Raw genomic sequence first — 19926 nt, forward strand, 5'->3', positions numbered from 1 at the left:
TTGTTTCTGGAACAAGAAACAACAATTTGTTGTTTCTTTTTCTGTTCCTATTTTATTCCGAAAAAAAAAAAAAAAGGAACAAAACGCAACCAAACGCGTTTCTGTTCCTTTTTGTTCCCAAGCACACTTTCCGTACAAAAGTGTGCCGGAAACACTTTTGGAAGTGTTTCCATGCACGCCCTTAATGTGTGTGTAAAGAGATGAAAAGATTAAATGAGAAGTGAGGTATCAAATTAATGCAATCGATAGGTACCTTCTTTCTTTCTTTAAAAAATAAAATCTTTATGTCACATCCCTCTTTTTTCATGCCTTATCTAATTAAGTTGATGTACTTTTAACTTGTCTAATCAGTTCTTTTAACTTTCACTCATTTCCCACCTTCCAACATAAAAATCTGGACAAATCTAGTTGACGTGCCCCTTGGAGGAAAACATAATATGATGGTTAGGTCAGCTCACAAATTTTGCGCCACGAAGACATGATTATAAAATTCGCGAAAGTATAGAGACTTGAATAGAGAGTAAAAATAAAGAGACTTGATTAGAAAAAAACATGTAAGGATAGTGACAAAAATTAGAAATTTTCCTTTCGATAATGAGAGAGAGAGAGAGAGAGAGAGAGCCGTCCAAGTATGAAGCTTCGAGGGATAAAGGAAGCCACTAGCCTGTAATCCAATTGAGGTGATTGCGGATTCGTCAAGCATGATTTCCCGATCTCAGGAATTGGTCGGCAGTGGGAAAGAGCGCCAGTTGGTTGTGTTCAATTTGATGTTGCGTACAAGGAGAGATCTATTTCCCAGTTTCAGGAATTAAATGAAGACAAATTGCAGATCAGAAGAACGGACAAAGACATGTGAATAAACCAAGTTTGTCAACTATATAGTACTTGAGATCCACGTCTCTCAACTTCACTCATTCACAATGACCAGCAAAATGAAAGTCCCTCTGGCATATCTCAAGCTTGACAGGTGGGAGAAGGATTTCTCTTGTGCTTCGATAACAAGAAACGGAAACGGAACTGGTCTTGGTGATAGCGACACCGACAGAGGACGATGTTTTCATATACGGGTACCTGAATTTGGTCATCTATTAAACTGTTTCGTTCAACCCTCGGGTGAAAGCAACTTGGCAATATATGCAGGCTTATAGACAAAGAGGATGATGCACAGGCAGCGCATAAGCAAGGCCCGCCCATTTTTGAGCAAATATCTGTGATCAAAACTAAGTATCATCAAGGCCTGCTTTGAATCGATACCGATCCAGCCACCTCGTCTTTCCTGGTTTTGAGAACACTTCAGATCCCAAGGAAGATGTCCGCGCAATAGGTTAGAAAGTCTTAAAAAGACATTGCCCAGTTTCAGCAAATTGCACAGGTCAGGAGACATCCCAAAAAAAAGTCTACAGACACCAAACTAGTTGACAGCGATAGGCGATTGTAGAAAAGTAAAACTCAGATTACCAGAACAGATGTAGTTTAATGCAAGGTATGGAAAAACATGCAAATCTGCAATCTTTAGACAGTACTTAAGAACTACTGTGTATCATGATAATCCCTTGAATTCATGCATATATAAAGATTACATTGCCACACTTATAAATCAGACATTCATGACAATAAGGCCATTCACATAGTGGGTAGGGCCAAACACCAAGTAATGTTGGCCATTCACATTAACATTTATCCAAAGTGACATCATTCTTCACAAATCAGCTGCACATACCTTTCGCTGAATTAAAAAACACTCAAGCTCAAAGGAGGAAGAGTTGGAGGATTTCATACACTTTGGCTTGTAATTCCATAAATTGCTGTTCTTCGTAACTCATGGGGCGCGATGTCTGTGTCTTCACCCATTTCAAGATGCAATAAAGATGGGAGGATTTGTGAGTTTTGACATGTCATTCTTTAAATTGCCATTCCCTCCGACACATGGGGCAATGTGCCTGAGAAGTCTGTGAGTTCACCCACTTCAAGATGCAGTGAAGATGGAAAGCATGATTGCATGCACCCCATACTGCAGAACAATCGCAGAATATGTAATCAATATGACTATTCTTAGAAAGCACACTTGTTTTCCTTTTTCTTCTTTTTTGTGGCTTCAAGGAGGGGGAGAGAAGGGCAAATTGGGAAGAAAGGAGAAGTGACCATATCTTTAGAGATATCAAAACATCCATGACACAGGTTCAAGAAATGGGGGTTCACTTACATAGACCGGAAATGACAGCACATCATGTTTCAGAAAAAAGCCATGCTATTTGACATTATAAATATCCAGTTCCTGTTCAAGTTTTAACTAATTGCAATAAGCTCAACTTAGAATATCCAAGCTCAGCTTACTCAGCTGAAAAAAGGCATGAAACAAAAGCTCAGCTTGGAACTTTGAATATGAAGGATGATTTGGCCTCAGACAAATGCTGCATACATTTCGAAACAAGAGCTATATCCAAGATTGCTCCTCTTCTAGCAAAAGAAGAAATAAAAAGCCAAGTAAACGGGACCTTCTCAGAGTGCAGCAAAGAAATTAGACGCCCAAATTCATTTTTAACCTTCTGCACATGTTGAAGAGAAGAAACAACCATTTTATGTTAAACAGCAACTGTTTAGCATTTGCTTGAATTGCTTATAAAGCCCAGGGCATTTAGCCTAGCTTGAAGCCTTGTTGACTATTTAGAGATACTTCAGATTCAAATGCAGACATCTCAAGAGGAGAAATGCAGGAAATCTCCATCTATATTCAAGAGGCAATATCAGCTATAACATCATACCTTACTAAGAAAAGAGTGTGGAATGGTAAAAACTTACTCAGTGGACAATCATCCCCAGGGAGTTTACAGTCAGGGCAACAGCCATCGAAGGCCATCCTACAAATTCCACACGTTTCATCCTGGGCATCCCAAGTCCATGAAGCGACAGCATGCCATCTGTGGTTCAGATAAACAGAAGATTTAGGGTTCCGCAGCCACTACAAATGAACAAGTCCTTCCCTCTTTATTACAAATCTACAAATGCCTATTGCAGCTATCTGCTAAAGGTGAGTACTTACTCTGTTCAATAATACCAGCAGGAATTCAGGAAGAAATAGGTCAAGGAAAACTGTCCCCACAGAGTAGAACATTTGTAACAAAAGAATGAAGCAGATGCTTACTACCAGTTGATGTTAGTCTCCAAACACTTCTGTGAAAATGAATCAAAACATTGATCATGGCAAGATCTATGTGGGACTAATAAGCTGATAAATCCAAAATTCAAGCCTCCTTTTTCTACTGGCTATTCTCGATGTATGTGTGTGCCCACACGCGTGCATGCTTCTGTGCTTGTGCACAAGCATGCACAAAGGTGTGTTTTTGAGTTTGCACAACAAATGCACATGAATTGTGCATGCACACGTTTGAGTAATGAATTTCTGCAAACTAAAGAGAACCATTTTACCAATTCTTCTGTTCTTGAAATGGTTCATAATGTGAAGAATATCACCAATTCCTTTTTTATATTAAGAATGAAAGCAAATAGTAAAGACAGATAAATGGGCATCAAAAGAAGCAATGAGAAAGAAAAAAAAAGAGAGAGTAATAGCAGGAGGACAAAGTAGTAGTAGAGAGAAAATCAGGAGCATAGGACTTACTACCAGTTATATCTCTCGTCTAAGTCATATGTCTGATCATATATAAGTTTGCTGTTTCACAGATAAGAAAATGACAATAATTGATTTTGGTACTCATGCGTTGAAGGATATATAAGATCACTGGCCAATAAAAATGGAAAGAATGAAAGATGTATTAGAAATCAATAGTGGAAGGATCCATTACTGAATGAGAAAAGGTTTAAAGATTACACCAATGCAACATCCAGGAAACAGCTACATATAGATCAAATCTTGGTCAGACAGCACAGAGAATTGACTGACAGCCCAACGGCACAAAGAAACACTAACAAAGCTCTCATTCCTGGACTGTTTATTCTTTTTATTATGAAAACAACAAACAAATTAACTGGCCAGTTTATGAATATATTGGGCAGCAAGAAGCGCAGCCAGGCATCGTGTGAAGGATACTCAAGAGCTTGACTCTCATCCTCGTTTTCTGCAAAACCGAGAAAAGCAAAAACGACCATGATGTTTACTTTGTGCAGTACACAACATATAATAAAGATATGCAAAATCCGTGAAACACAGTAGCACAATGAAGATATGAACATTCACATTAGTTATCTCAAAGGATACTTCACTGGGTTCCTAGAACATGTAAGGCAAGATAGTTTGATTTGTCTTTTCCTTTTCACCCTACTTGGCCTCACGAAAATCCCCATTTACATAAGAAACCCACTGGCCAATGTCACCATGGGCTGATCGATTCACAATGTTCTAAACATTCTCTGTGGCTCATGCAGGTTAGTTTCATTCTATCCAAGCCAAGCCTCCATCACTCCACGGTCGCGTTCGCATTCCCTAAAAATCACTCCCACAACTCCAGCCGACCATTACCCACAACTCGTAAAACGGGCAAATCTCATTCAGCGGATGCGATCTTTCCACACTGCTATCCACCAACAGCATTGCCAACCAAATCACGAACAGCATCAATACAACCAAAACAGCACAACCAGCGAAACCCCAGTAAGCATGTTGCTGGTGCTCTCGTTCTGGGGGTACTCTGGGAGGTATCACGTGCGAGGCCGATCTGAATGGCGTACATCTCGAATCACTCAAACCCACGGCTACTAACGCGTCGAGTTAAGAACCGAGGAGGAAACTCAACCGCTAAAGCTCTGATTTTTCAGCAGTAATCTCGCAACCCAAAACGGGAAACGCGAGATACAATCGACGAGCGAAAAAGGGTAGGGGGCGAAAAGGTTGGAAATTCATCTGCAGATGAAGGGCCCGGTTCAGGAACTCACCTGCAAGCGACGAGGCAGCTATCGAGGGAGAGGACTGGCGCTCAAAATCCAAAGAGGAGGGAGCTGACTCTGTGAAAAGAGCTATTTATAATTTTATATTTATGTCTCGAAATTTTCAAAGCCAAAAAAGCAAAATAAAATAATAACACTGCTTAACCAATTCCGCTATAACCCAAAATATTACTCGAATTTTCCTTTATCTTGGTCTAAGAAAAATTTCAAATAAGAACCTAAAATGAGTTTATTTTTTCAAATAAGAACCTGAAATGATCGTTATTTTAAATAAGAACCCGAAGTGGCTAACGAGCCTCAAATAAAGATCCGAACTCGCCGGCCTAGCCAAAATGTTTACCGGCGGCGAGCATGTGACATTTCTAGTGGCCGGAATATATGCAATTTTGTCCCAAAAAAAAATTATAGATAAAAATTAATAAACCCTAAAAACAAAACCCCCAAATTTTCATGTTCTTCTTATTCCCATTTTTACGTTCTTTGTCCCCTCTCGTTTGGAGAACCCAAATTTTTTGTTGATGGAGCAAGATCCATTCTCTATCGATGGAGCAAAATCCTTGTCTCCCTGAGTTCCAAAGATACGTATCCTCCCTCCCTCCCTCCCTAAACGAAACTGACCTCCGTTGAATGAGAGTGTAAATTAAAGTGTATGGCAAACCTAAGAAAAGATAATGAAGAATCGAGGCCCTCGTGTTACACAATGTCTCAATAACGAAAATGTTGCTTTACTCAAGATTTGTCTTCTTCGTTGGAAAGAATGAAGACAAAAAATTAAAGAAAAAGATGTGAAGAAACAAAGGTAGGAGTTTCTTGTTGTGTTTCAATTCGTGTTCCATTAATAGAAAATTTCCGTGTTCCAAGCAAGAGAGGACAAAGAATGGAGAAGATGAAGAGCAAAAGAAGAAAAACATGAGAACATAAAAGAGTTTTTCTTTTTAAATCAAAAGAATGTGAAGAGTTTTGGGAGGTGATTTTTAGGGTTTGTTAATTTGTATTTATATTTTTTTTTGACCAAATTGCTCATATTCCAGCCACCAGAAATGTCACACTCTTGCTGGCCGGTGAACATTTTGGTCGGCCAGCAATTTCAGGTCCTTATTTGAGACTTATTAGTCACTTCGAGTTCATATTTGAGACAATGGCTACTTCGGATTCTTATTTGAGAAAATAGGCTCACTTTGGATATTTATTTGAGATATTTTCCCTAGTCTATTTGAAAAGAGCTATTTATATTTATGTCTCAAAATTTTCAAAGCCAAAAAAGCAAAATAAAATAAAAACGCTGGTTAACCAATTCCGCTATGACCCAAAATATTACTCGAATTTTCCTTTATATTTCTTGGCCAATACATGTGAATTAAGCCTGATTTCTCATACATGACGTTTCCTTTTTTTGAATTATAAAAATTTTCCAACAAGAAATTATCAAGTAAGTTAAATTTCGCACACAATAAACCGGGTCGTTGGAGCAAGTTGGGAATCAATTTATCCTCCAAATTTATAGGATAAATTTCAAATGTAGGAAGTGAGACCATTTTCTGAAATCGGTCTCAAATAAAGGTATGATCATGTTGGTTAGTCAAATATTTGCCGGTAGACATTTTCGGGCGACTAGAATGAGGTTAAAATATTGAAAAGAAGAAGAAAATCCCTTTTTTAAAAATAAAGTGAAAATAATTATATATTTCTCGTTTCGAAAAATAATAAGACAAAAAATGTTCTCCACCGTCTTTATTATATTCTGCGCGGCCACTCCGGTTTGAATTTTTGGTTCCTCCAACGGACTTCTTCTCGTCACCATCTCCCTCGAAACAGACAGACACAGTCTAAAACAATTCTCTCTCTACACTCTCTCTCTTTCTCTCTCTCTCTCTCTCTCTACTCTTTCTCTCTCTAACTCTCCGTCCGCCATTGAAGCTTCTCCTCCAGCGCGGAACCCTAGAGGCATGAAGGCGATGAGGAGCACGAAGCCGCTGAAGCCCCTCAAGCTCGCGGTCCCCGCTCCCGACGCCCCGATCGCCTCCTTCTTGTAAGCTCCCGGCGCGCGGGTTGGGTTTTTTTTGTCCGTTTTTTTAGGCCTCGGATATGAGCTCCGTCGCCGCCGGCTCCGATTGCCTCCGAAATCGACCTGGATTTTTCGGTTTCTCCGGCGATGCATGTTCCGATTGCCGCGTAGTAGAAGCCCCATAGGATTTGGTACTGTGTCTGTCGCTTGTGGAAATGCCAGATGAACCAATAAGGGCATGCGATTGAGGCGTTGCGGCAGATGGAGTTACCTTTGGTGCTGTTCACTTGGTGTTGAGTTGAGATTGAGGCGGCATCGTGATTCGACAGCTTGAGCTGTTGTAGTCGATGTGGAACTCTATGTCCATAGTTAGCAGCTGAAGTTTACTGATTAGTCTTATGGAGTTTGTTCGACTCGTGGTGAATATAAACGGGCGCAATTGGATGCAGGACTGCGAGTGGCACGTTCCATGATGGGGATTTGCTATTGAACCACAAAGGTCTGCGGCTCAAGTCTGAAGAAAAGGAGTCTTGTGTAAGTCTGATTTTAGGTTCACTTCGCCGTAAGAGAGGTTATCTCTGTCCTCCTGCGGAGGATAGGTATTTGTCACTCGGATGGATTGTGTGAAGTTTTTTGCAGAAGCCAATTTGACCGAACCAGCGTAGTTGTCTAATTCTGCTTAAATGTGTGGTGAATTGCTACATATAATGCGTGTGATACCCTGTTAGATCTATGACCTTTGGTCTAAGATTCCCAAAGCAAAATAGAAGCAGCATGTGACTCCTCCATGAATGGCTTGCTGGCCAGAAATCTGTATTCTAAGATGTTGAGGACTTGACTCGAGTACTGTTACATTGACCATCGGGTTTACCTGTTCCCACTGTTATCCTGTTCTCTCCTTACTTCACCAAATATAGTTTCCTTCGTACCACTGTTCTCTGCATCTAGTAACTTTCCAGATTACTTGACTTTTGGATGTAGCATTTGAGCTCTATTGGGTGGTGTAAACTTCATGAATGCCGGTAGAAAACATCAACATAAATGTTTTTAAGTGAGAATCTGCGATTGTTGATGATCTGTGTTTCTTATTAGAACCTTTGCCAATTAGAAAGTCAGTTCCTTGTCCACTTGAACTTCCTATGGCGTTGGACTTGATTTTCACATTTTCTTCTCCTTTGTCGCTGTTGCTGTTGGCAATCAATATGGTCGACATAACTGGATGTTTGATTTCATAGCACTTCTTTCTTAATTTGTTCCAGTTTGAGCTCATGAGATTTGCTGTTCTTTTCCCATGTGGACAGCTTTCCAATGGTAAGGAACTTGATCTTGACTTCTCATTGGAAGACCTTGAGACTATCAAAGTCATAGGAAAGGGAAGTGGTGGTGTGGTACAACTTGTTCGCCATAAATGGGTTGGAAAACTATTTGCTCTAAAGGTAATTATAATAACATGAAAGGCTTCTCTGTTGCTCAGCAGGTTTTCCTATTTGATATTTTTCTATGTTGCATTTGGTCTATAATCTATCTTGTCCATGCAATCTGCAAGATATCCCTTATGCAAGTAATTTTACTTAAGTATTGCTTTTCCATCAAGCAAATTTCTGATATGACAAAGGGGCAGGAACAAAGGAAAATATATTCCAGTGTCAACGACCAACAGGAGCGGCAATCAAAATCCATATATCACCTTTTGACTTGACTAGGATATAGTTTAGATTGAGGCTCAGGCAACATCTATCTCTCAAAGGAACAGAAATTTGTAGAACACAGAATTGTATGCAGATTTATTGATTGTGCATTAATATATGTATAATACAAATGAATGTTCCTAATTATCATGATTTATCATATCTTGCCGAAATAATAACTTGATTATTAGTCTATAATCTAAATCAAAATTAGTAGTTGTACTACAATTTAAGCGAAAGTTTGCTATCTAGCATCATGATCTTCTAATGCATTTACATGCTATTTGTGTGCGCATTCATATTTATTACCAGCACAATTTTGTTAGAAAAGATATCTGATAGCAATACTTTCAAAGCAGATGTCAGGATTGTCTATTTGGAGTTATTAGGGCATTTCTCACTAGCAATGAGACAACTGCTTTCGCCCAAAATATCTTATTTTGCAACATATTTTGCTTAATATTATGTACATGTCTATAATAAGGAACATGTTGATAGGACTTTGAGGAACTTTTAGATTGAGTTCAATTTACATTTAAACCTAAGAGGCTCATGGTTTGAATATTAATCTCGTAACTATGTCACACAGCACTAAAACCTCAGAGGTTAAACTGTTCATGGTTAGACTAAGTTCGGGTTCTCAAACAGAAAGTGATTATTATTGACAAGCTCGAAGAGCAGTGGCATTACTGAATGAACTATCCGTACACATGCAGCTTAGATGTTAGTCTATTATCTTCAAACTCAAAATTTCAGAATGCATTTGCTTCCATAGTTTCTCTGTGTGTTGGGTAGAGTTTCACGCTGAATATACCAATGGCATTTCTGCTGACAATTTTTCATTGACTGCTACTGCATAGAAGTAGAAGGTTGTTCTATTACTTCTGAGTCTTTTGGGAAGTTTCTGGTCTTTGCTTGATCGGAGGTGTATTTCGGACTTGTAGGTCATCCAGATGAATATACAAGAAGAGATCCGTAAACAGATTGTACAAGAGCTAAAGATAAATCAAGCTTCTCAATGTCCACATGTCGTGATTTGCTACCACTCGTTCTACCACAATGGAGCTTTCTCCTTGGTGTTAGAGTACATGGACCGTGGATCCCTGGCTGATGTGATCAGACAAGTTAAGACTATTCTAGAACCATATTTAGCAGTGGTCTGTAAGCAGGTATTGAGTTCTCATGTGGATAAAAATCTCTCATAAAACATGAAGAGTTCCAACGAAGCTTTTTGACACTAAAGGCTGATTTTTGTGTTCAGGTCTTACAAGGTCTTGTTTATTTGCACAATGAGAGACATGTAATACACAGGGATATAAAACCATCCAATCTGCTTGTGAACCACAGAGGTGAAGTCAAGATTACAGATTTTGGTGTCAGTGCTATGCTAGCGAGCTCAATGGGTCAACGAGATACATTTGTTGGAACTTACAATTATATGTCGGTATGTGGGTACCACTGCTTTTGAACTACCTTCATGAAACTGAAACTCATTCCAGTCCTGAGTCATAACTTCCAGTTGTGTTGGCACATCGAACAAACATTTTTGCATGGAACAGGTTTATGAAAGTTCAACTAACTCTCATTATTACTTCTAGCCTGAGAGGATTAGCGGGAGCACATATGACTATAGCAGTGATATCTGGAGTTTGGGCATGGTAGTACTTGAATGTGCTATAGGACGCTTTCCTTACATGCAATCTGAAGATCAGCAAAGCTGGCCAAGCTTTTATGAGCTTTTGGAGGCGATCGTCGAAAGTCCACCACCTTCTGCTCCAGCAGATCAGTTTTCCCCAGAGTTCTGCTCATTTGTATCTTCCTGGTAAGGACAAAGCACTGTCTCGTTACTTGTTTGCTGTAATTGCCATGTATCCTCATTTTTGCCCTCACGTGAAGCCGAGCTCGTGCCTTTACCTCTTTGGCAGTTTCATGCTTCCAGGGTTTGGATATCGGCACAAGTCCTCCACAATATTAAATCTATCTGGCACATTCTTTGTCTCCTACTGGATTGACAGCAAGCTATCTCCACCCCTCAAACCTGGTGTTTGATCCCACCTAAATTGTGATCTTTATGGGCCTAGGACCCTAGACAATGGTTTTTTTTTTTTTTATCCATCACAAGTCACTTCTGTGATCAATTCCCAGCTGTAACACATTCTCTGTTATTGCATCAGTCACACAGTAGCTTATGTGGGATCGAATATATCAATTTGAGAGTAGGAGAGATGTCTCTTGAAACTAGTTGAACGGGGGAAAGCATTTGGTGCTCTTCTGAGACAATTGCATGATCCTCTTTGAAGTGGTGTGGCAAAATGATAAGCCTTTACCCTAAAGAAACAAGTTAGGTTCAACTCAAAGAGATCACGCTATCCTTTTGTTTTTTGGTATAAATTAGATCTATCAACTAGAAGGTGACCCATAATGCTTGTTGGTGCTGGGCACGAGCCAGCAAAAGACAAATCACAAAACTTCCCTCAACTTTTTCCTCATCTTCTCTTTGTAGAATCAGTATTGTTTTTTGACGTGCACTTTCCTCTGTGAATCTCAGCATACAAAAGGACCCTCAACAAAGATCTTCGTCTTTGGACCTTTTGGTAAGTGATATGTGATGCAAACTCTGTTTCAGATCTAACAGTCTCCCTGATGGTTTTTTGACAATGAATTCTTTCGTCTTTCAGAGTCATGCTTTCATAAAAAAGTTTGAAGACAAAGATATCGATCTTGGGATTCTCGTAGGTAGCTTGGAACCTCCCGTAAGTTTTCCGAGATGCTAAGCTGTGGGTGCTTATGGGGTAAAATCCTCTTACTCATATGTATCCTTCCTGCGCGTGGTTGAGGATTCGCATAGAGTGACTTCGCTTGAGCAATTGAGCAAATGATGATAGAAGTCTCTTACTTATAGAAAGAGCAGCATGCCAAGGTTCTGTACTGAGAAAATTCTGCCTTCTACTTAATCCTACCAGCTTAAGTGAGCTTACCCGAGATGTACTTGTTTTGGCTCCATAACCTTAAAGAGCTGACTCCTGAAAAAACAAGAAAACAAGAAGACAGGCATCTATAATCCATGCTTAGCCTTTATAATCCATCTTCTTAAACATTTTCTGCTCATGTATGCGAGAAGAAAGGCAGATGCATCAAGCCTTTTCTGATGCTGCCCTTGAACAATTCCCACGTTGTTTGTCTTCAAGGTTTATGTTATTTTACATACATGTGGTTTCTCTTCTTGTTTTGCGGTTGAACATTCAGACATTGAATTTTCAGCCCCTCATGTGTCGTCTTGCATGGTAGAAGGGTTTTGAATGTATCCTTGCTTGTTTACGTGGTTGAGGTGGTAACGGACATGTATTTTTGTTCTTTTGTTTCCGAGAATAGAAATAGAGCAGAAACACATTTGGTAATTTATTTTGTTTCTGGAAACAGATTTGGAATAGAAACGAAATAAAAAAAAGTTGTCTCTTGTTCCTGAAACAACTCAAGAAACAAGAATCAAGCTTTTTCTTTTCTTTTTTCTTTCTCTTCCTCTCTTCTTCCCCTAGTTGGTTGTTGGTCAGTGACCGCTTAGACGAGGCCTAGCGAAGTCACCATTGGCGGGGCCCCCCTAGAACCTTGTTGAGGTTGGGTGAGGTGTGACCACGCCTTGCCCACATCTTGTGAGGCTTGAGGTGACCTCGTTGGTGGTGGCGAGGCTCCATGAGGCCAACGACCTCATCAGCCTTTGTCTGGTTGGTTGCTGGCTAGTGATTGGCTGGAGGAAGGAGAAGGGAAAAAAATTATAGTAAAATTATTAATAAATTAAAAGAAATTTTAAGTTATAAAAATATATGAGATCTTGCCAAATCCGTTCAAATACTTGAAAACTGTTCTTGTGAATAAAAATAGAAAAAAAGTGTTTTTGAAAAAAAATGATTTTCTATAACAAAAACGTTATCAAACCTACTATAATATTCTCTTTATATACATGCGTCTCTTTTCGTATGTTAACTTAGTGTTGGACTTTTGACATATTTTTCCACATCATTCAAGTTGTCCTTTCCTTTTATATGCAATTCATTTTTTGGGCTTTTAACACCCGCAAACTCAACATGAACAGCATGCATAAGGTCTGTGAACTCGAGAGACCTTTAAATCAAATTGGTTCGGACCAAGACATTTAGTACGACACCCTTACTGTCTTTAGGGCTCTTGCCCTCCTTTGTGGTGAGATAATTATAAAGTTCAACTTCACAATAATTTCAACCTCCTCAACTCTGTATCCAAAATTTCCCGAGCCAATTCGCGTCTCGAGACCATCCTCATCTCTCTCTGCACACCTTGCGTTTCGAGTCAATGAAGACGAGACACTCGCGAAATTCGGATGTCTCGGGTCCATGTTCGCACGAGGCAGACGCAAGACGTTCTAAGGATGCCGGCGCGGCTTGTATCGTCCTCGAAGATGCGTTTCTTGATAATATCTGTTAGCCAAAACTTTAGTTGTACTAAGGATGCATTTGGGCGTGGGCTTTGGACACCCAAAAGGCCTTGAGCCGAATATTGAGTGTTTGGCAAATATTTTGTAAACCCTATTGGAGAAAAGTGGGCATTTAGAAGATTGAAAGCCCAAAATAGGCTATAGGCTACCTTAAGCTTTCTCGGTATGCCCAAGACTAGGGTTATATTTTCTTTTCTCAAAACTATCCTCATCAACTTTCTATTTTACCATTTTTGCCCTTGTTATATGACACTATTTATCTTCTCTGTTGAGGTCGATTGACATGGTTGTACCTGGCTACAAGGGGTCGGTGGCGACTAGTGAGATGTCGGAGGTTGCAACAACACGGGCGACTGTTGCCGAAGGGTTAGGTGACCTCCGCGAGTCGCAGTGCCGCACGATCTAGGTTACGGAACCCCCCGTGAGTCACAGCAACCCAGATCTGAGTCACGACCATTGCGAGGGGCTTGATCTGGGTCGCTGCAACCTCCACAAGTTGGTTGTGGCGGTGCGCAATCTAGGTTGCCCAACCTCCTACAAGTCGTTACTACCTAGATTTGAGTTGCGGTAACTACCGCAAGGGGCCACTGGCCACGACTCGTGAAGGTCGCAGTGATCTAGATTTGGGTTGCACAACCACCTTGAGGGGTTGCGAGGGTCGCACTACCTTGGTGTGCAACTAGGCGGCCCTCACCGAGGTCATGCGACCTCAAGCGGCCTTCACCTGAGTCACGCTACCCTCGCCAAGGGTGGTCCAACCCCAGGCAACCCTTGCCGGTGGTCTCCAATGGCCGCTTGAGGTCTTGCAACCTAAGACGTCATCGGCGACAAATTTCGATCGCTGGCAACTATCTGCCCTTCGCGGAGCAATTATTTTTGTCTTTTTTCTTTTAATCACAAAAGTCATTTATAAATGTAAATTTATTCAAATACTATTTTACTCAAAGTATTTCACAATAGAATTTTAGATTACAATTTACCAAATGCAATTTATATTTTGAAAAATCTCTTTTTATTTAAGTCCTTTGGGAACCTCGAGTAGAAGTTGCACGAGCTGGACCCTGTCGACAAAGAGCAGGTCGAAGCCGAACTGCCCGGTGGAACAAAGGGCTTCACTTGGTTTGCAAGAAACGGCGACGTGGATCGTGCATTGGCCTGATCGGTCCTTTAACATATTACTTTGTTGTCGTTGTCACTGTAGCATTTGTCAAAAACAAGTATTATCGTCGGAACTAGGCTACTAGTTTCGTTTCCTAAAGATAAGCGGACCTTTAGGAGATGATAATCCAATCATTTAGTATAATTCACTAATTATATTCAAATAACTAGGTGAGACTAGTTCTTGCAACATGATGCTTAGCGGACACGTTAACTAATTCGATCATTATTTCTCATTCTCAATCCATATTATATATAATGCTTTCGAACTTTAGTGTCCATCCTAAATTCATAACCGTATCCTTGCATCCACAATTGAATTCGAAGATAGTGAAGTAGTCAAGGTGGCGTGATCAAGACCAAACTGAAGGGGTTTCCGGGCCTCACTCTGGCCCATTGCAGCAAGGACATAAACAAAACAGCAGATTGGCTTGCAAAAGCCCAAGAATGAATAGCCTCCCTAGTAATTGGGTAGCAAACCCCCTGCCTGTTCTCTTTGATCTTTTATGTGCCGATGTTCTCGACGTGTATGCACGAAACTTGGTTAAGTAAATCAATATCAATTGTACTTTCGACAAAAAAATTGGGGGGGCGTGATCACATTTTGCAAATCAAAGATTCCGATTATATTCGCAGGCGAGCACGGGCATTGCCTCTTTAGTCATAGTTATATACCCGGTCTAAACTTCTTCTTTTTTTTAATTTCATCCAACCAAGTCAATCGTTAGAGTCTGACCATGTAGAATTTGAATGATTCAGGGGATTCTAGAAGGGAAAAAGGTCCCACCCTTTGGTCCCCGCCCGGACTAATTGGCGGAGGCGTGCGTGAATCGCGTGCGACTATGAAACATCGCAAATTTTTAGTCGGGTGGACAAGACGAGGTCAATAAATTTGCATGACAAAAAAGGTGGGTGGAACAACCTTTCTTCCAAATTAATCCTGGTGGATTCGAGGGGGACAATGGCAAATAGCTGGTGGGCACCCCTAAGACCCGAACGCGACTAATTATAATGTTGGAATTATGGACTTTGTTGCCCTTAAATGCTCCACATTGTCTTTGGGATAACTACCCAAAAAAAAAAAAAATTAAAAATCATAAACCTATTGTACGTATATCAATTAAGTTCTAAATTTTTTTATATGACCAATTTAGCTTTAAATCTTGACGATTTATCAATGTAGTTTTTCCGACCAATTTTAGGCTAGGAATTACTAATATAGATCGATTGTCCTATGTGGCACGATTGATGTTAATATGGACAATTTTGCATTTTCTTCGAACTTTTCGAACTTTTTGATTTTCTTGTCTTTGTTTTTTTTTTCTTATTTCTCTTTGCTGGTTCGCAGCCTCGACGGTGGTTGGTACAGGTCCCCAACACACAGGCGAGAGTTAGGATGCCCTCGCGGGCCCCTCTTCAGATTTGGGTGTTGTGGCCTTGACCAAATCTAGAGAGGGGCGGCAACCCCCTTGTCCAATGAATTAAAAAGTTTATAGTTTAATTGACACTTGTATAATATGTTTAAGATTAAATTAAATAAATTAAAAAATTTATGACTAAATTAACCGTCATAAAATAGGTGTAAGAGTTTTTTGATTATTTCCCCTATTTTATTTTGAAATGCATGCGTTTAAAAACCATATGTTTGTGGGGCATTGAGCAAGTTTCCATGATTTATGGCTTTGAGACTCTATTTTAAAAAACCGTCTTGGGCTCGAGCCGACGTCACATTTTACTTTGGGACCGACCGGAGTAGGGTTCCCCTTCTGGCCCGCTGTCCTCGCTTGCTCTGAGCTCTTCAAAAGGAAGGATAAGAAGAAGAAAGGTGAGGTTTGCAAAAAAGGGCAAAAAAAAAGAAAAAAAAAAGAGAGAGACCAGTAGATGAAGGGTAGGCATCAAAAACAGATAAGGTACTTTTTGTGGGGGGTCCAATCTACAATCTATGGGCGTTAATGGAAATGAATTAGGTAAGGCGGCAAGGAGGGAGAAAAAAGTGCGTGGATAAGATGATGAGAATCGAAAAGGGTGGGGGCGTGGGGCGAAGGGCAGTCCAAAAAGACAAGACAAAAACGTGTGGTAACCTGTGAAGGAAAAGGGCAGATCCTCTCTGTCCTCCCCCCTCAAAATCACCATGATGACTCCTCCCCAGGTCAACCTTCTTATCCTCTCCTGCTGCCAGCTCTCCTCCCCCAGCTCCCCACGCCTTGAAAACCCAAAAAGAGAATTGCATTTATTAGTAGATATCTTTGCATATACATTATAGTAATGAAACTCTCATTTTTAATTCGTGGGTTATGTGGACTGGACTGGTCTCTATCTCTCTCTCTCTCTCTCTCTCGATTCGATTCGGTCACTTTAAAATGATGAGCGTTATCTGGCAAGGCGATGAAAGACGACGCTGTTTTGGTCTTTGGGGATTCGGGGTTTTGGCGAGTTGGGATTGGTGTTTTGGCTAAGTTAGAAAGAGGGACAGGGGGAATTTTTTTTTGGGAGGCTTGTCGGTACCTGTGTTTTCCATTTGTGGATTAGTTTATTTCAATAGCCTCGATGTTTGACCATGGAATGGCGATGAGCAGCCGGGTTCTATTGAAAGTTTGTTAACGATTTCATGTCAAGAAAAACAGTGCAAAACAGAGATAAGTGTCCAAGTTCTTTTTTTCTTTTCATGAATAATAGGGTGAAAATGGGTAATTGGCGTCGATGGACTGCTCTTCAAGCCATGTTCTATTGCTTGTTTCATAGAATCTGTTATGATACTAGCGAGAGTAGAGTCGGGGTTATCTTATGCTGTTATGAGATTCAAATCTATGTCTGTGAATGAATCAATACTTATTAAGGCCGAGGAGCGACGTGGGGATTCAAACATATGACCATCGGACTCCAAGTCCTCACATTGAAAATTAGCCCTAGGCTACTTACTAGTCCAATCACCGTGGGGTAAGAAGAGTTCAAGATAGGGACTTCTTGGTTGGACTTAGAGCCCTAACGGGAGATAACATTTGAGCCCCATCAATTTTGAAATGGTCTAGCTCTAGAAAATAAAATGAAAAAACAAATCTTAGACTCCCCGCAAGGAACGCAAACCTAGAAGGCAACTCCACATAATTTTGACTTTGGCCGGCAAGTCAATCACATTCTACATAGTATTATTATATAGAGATGAACGAGAATAGTCGTGTTTCTAACAATAGATGAACCCATGATCAGTGCTTGTCAATTAAACGGATAATCATCGGTGACTGACGATGGGATTATGACTAATTATCCGCCTAAATAAGATGACCAAACTCGTGACCTAAACCCATTTTATTTTCAATGGATTCTAGAAAAGGAAATTGGGGATGTATAAAATTCGAAAGGCGAGAGGTCAAAATTCGGACGCGCTTTTGTTATTGCTTTATGAGGCAAAAGAAGGCCAAAATGGTAAGGGGGCTCCTCTTTTTGATCAGTTACCCATCAATGGAGAAAGGGATAGATGCGTTTTATACTGGTGACTCGGATATCCGTATGGATGTCTTCGAAAGAATATTTAAAAAATATTGAAAAATGAAAAAAAGAGAGAGATAATCATGCCTTATCCTCATTCCCAGATGGGGAAAAAAGGGCTTTCTTCCAATAATGAATTCGGACCATTTGTTGGAGAACGAGAATAGGAATGAGAATCGGGGGGAAGAAGCCCGACGATGACGACAACTGCCTGAGGATAAAGCCCCATAACGTACCAAGGAAAATAAATAGGTAAGCAAGCAATAGATTAGATAATTATATTCTGACCAAAGGAAGAAGGAAGAAAGATTAGATAATTACATAATTAATGAATTAGATAATCACATAATTAATGGATTGAATTAGACAAATGGGTCCATTTCCTATCCTGTCCACGTGCCACCTGGCTGCCGTTTTGGTATGTGGAGATAGACTACTATTTTCTCTCTCCGTTGCGCATTCACGCACATCACGTTATCTTATCCTTTTGCTGCCGTTGTTTAGAGTACGTGTGTATTTATATGCTGCGCCCAGATGCTTCCTTAAGAGCGACCCTGCAGATCATCACTTCATCCATCCTCTGCACAGAAAGTCTTCAGAGATAAGACCACAACACAATCTCTCTCTCTCTCTCTCAGACATGACATCAATGGGTGGAGAAGACCAGAGCTTTGGCGATCTGGGTTTGGAGTTTCTCGACGGTCGTCCGAGGAACGAGGGGTGGAGGATCACGGAAGTTGGTGGTGGTGATAATGTCTGCGGCGATTCGGAATCGAGAGAGACGTCTATGGAAGATCAAGGGTCGAGAGACTCTCAAGAATCCTCGTCGTCGTCGTCGTCGCTGTCATCTTCGTCCGATCTCCTGGAGGATGCTTCTTCTTCTTCGCCTTCGGTTTCCAAGTCGACCCTCTATTCGTTTCCTTCGTCTTCCTCGTCGTCGTCGTCTCTTGCGGGCCAGCACGGACCTCTGTACGAGTTATCGGACCTCATGGCTCAGCTTCCTATAAAGTAAGTTTGATCATTTCTTGTCCCGCATTTGAACTCGATCCGTAGTACTTAGTTCTGCTATCATAGCTAAGATTCGATTCGATTCAATCAGATGTGTGAGAATAGAATGTCATCCTACCTAACTCAAACTAGATCTCACGCTCGTGTTAATAAGCTGGTCATCTAGAGAATTTCTTGTGTTTCATGACATCATAGGGCCGGCACGAATCAAGGCACGAGCACGAGAGCGAACCCGAAAATGGTCGCTCTTAGTTTTGATTCATCGAGAAAAGAACAAGGAAATATCGTAGTACGGTAGTTCTTGAAGCATTCGGATTGCAAGAGAAACTCGACAAAAGAAAGAAAGGGTTTATCTCAAGCCACTAAATTAGTCGAACTGGGATCATGGCGAATGTGGAGCTGAACTTCCTAATAAAACCCTATAAACAACAGCTACAAAAACTGTAGTGTACACACTCATGAAGTGACGCTGATTGAATTCGTTGATTTCGTGGTGGTGCAGGAGAGGGCTCTCGAGGTATTATGACGGGAAGTCGCAGTCGTTCACGTCGTTGGCGAGCTGCGAGAGCCTGCAGGATCTGGTGAAGAAGGAGAGACCCTGCATAAAGAGATTGAAGCTGTGCAAGAGCTATGGAGGAGGCCTGGACAGTTCCGGCAAGTCGTTCAGTCCCAAGGCGATCATATCGAAGAAGGGTTCGTCATCAAGATCTGCCTTCTCATCGTCGTCTTCTTCTTCTTCTTCTGCTGCTTCACATCTAGGGAAGAGGTTTACTTCACTCGGCAATAGACCGCCCGTTCCGATACTCAAGACCTTTTGAGTTTTGCTCGATATGCATAAGCACTTAGTCTTCGATACATCTTCCATTCCATGGTTAATTTGTTTTCTGTTTTTTATTTTTTATTTTTTTGGCTTTTTTGGCATTTTTGCTTTGTATGACTTGGGAAGAGTTTAGGGTAAATGATCAAGGAGCCGGTAATTTTGGAGGAGTACCTGATGCGGTTTTTTCTTTCTTCAATTGTTAGCCCTAGTCTATCGATGCATCTACAGAAGGATAAAATGTTCCAAAATCGACTGTCGAAAAGAAACATCTAATTTGTATTCAACAACACTTGTACGATGAGATGAGGCATTAAACAAGTCATGTGTAAAGTAAAATTGAAGACGTTTGCTTATTCCGTCGGAAAATAGCCTTGCCTCGATCGGCATAACA

At 40.6% G+C, this 19926-nt stretch overlaps 3 protein-coding genes across 6 annotated transcripts; 2 read left to right on the forward strand and 1 right to left on the reverse strand.

The window, feature by feature from the left end:
* Positions 1-1538: 1538 nt before the first annotated feature.
* On the reverse strand, positions 1539-5255 carry LOC104424946 (anaphase-promoting complex subunit 11). Its single transcript, XM_039309911.1, has 5 exons — positions 5243-5255; positions 4891-4959; positions 4049-4076; positions 2800-2918; positions 1539-2011 (listed from the first exon to the last, which is right to left on the reverse strand). The coding sequence occupies exons 1-5, from the start codon at positions 5253-5255 to the stop codon at positions 1896-1898; spliced, it is 345 nt and encodes a 114-aa protein (XP_039165845.1). The 3' UTR covers positions 1539-1895.
* Positions 5256-6749: 1494 nt separating this feature from the next.
* Positions 6750-19722, forward strand: LOC104438210 (uncharacterized protein DDB_G0271670). 4 transcript variants are annotated; one of them, XM_039310065.1, is made up of 3 exons: positions 6750-6783; positions 18338-18715; positions 19218-19722. In XM_039310065.1, the coding sequence occupies exons 2-3, from the start codon at positions 18348-18350 to the stop codon at positions 19531-19533; spliced, it is 684 nt and encodes a 227-aa protein (XP_039165999.1). In that variant the 5' UTR covers positions 6750-6783; positions 18338-18347; the 3' UTR covers positions 19534-19722. The 4 variants fall into 4 exon arrangements, with proteins under 4 accessions (XP_039165999.1, XP_039165997.1, XP_039165998.1 ...); XM_039310063.1 differs by lacking the exon at positions 6750-6783 and adding an exon at positions 16538-16559 and having other exon boundaries at positions 18326-18715; XM_039310064.1 differs by lacking the exon at positions 6750-6783 and adding an exon at positions 16543-16555 and having other exon boundaries at positions 18326-18715.
* LOC104438209 (mitogen-activated protein kinase kinase 6) lies at positions 6790-11816 on the forward strand. The gene is made up of 8 exons (XM_010051303.3): positions 6790-6931; positions 7357-7441; positions 8209-8343; positions 9540-9764; positions 9857-10039; positions 10194-10417; positions 11144-11189; positions 11274-11816. The coding sequence occupies exons 1-8, from the start codon at positions 6849-6851 to the stop codon at positions 11367-11369; spliced, it is 1077 nt and encodes a 358-aa protein (XP_010049605.1). The 5' UTR covers positions 6790-6848; the 3' UTR covers positions 11370-11816.
* Positions 19723-19926: the final 204 nt, after the last annotated feature.

The sequence above is a fragment of the Eucalyptus grandis genome, chromosome 3, assembly GCF_016545825.1.
Source record: "Eucalyptus grandis isolate ANBG69807.140 chromosome 3, ASM1654582v1, whole genome shotgun sequence".
In the NCBI taxonomy this organism is placed as follows: domain Eukaryota; kingdom Viridiplantae; phylum Streptophyta; class Magnoliopsida; order Myrtales; family Myrtaceae; genus Eucalyptus; species Eucalyptus grandis.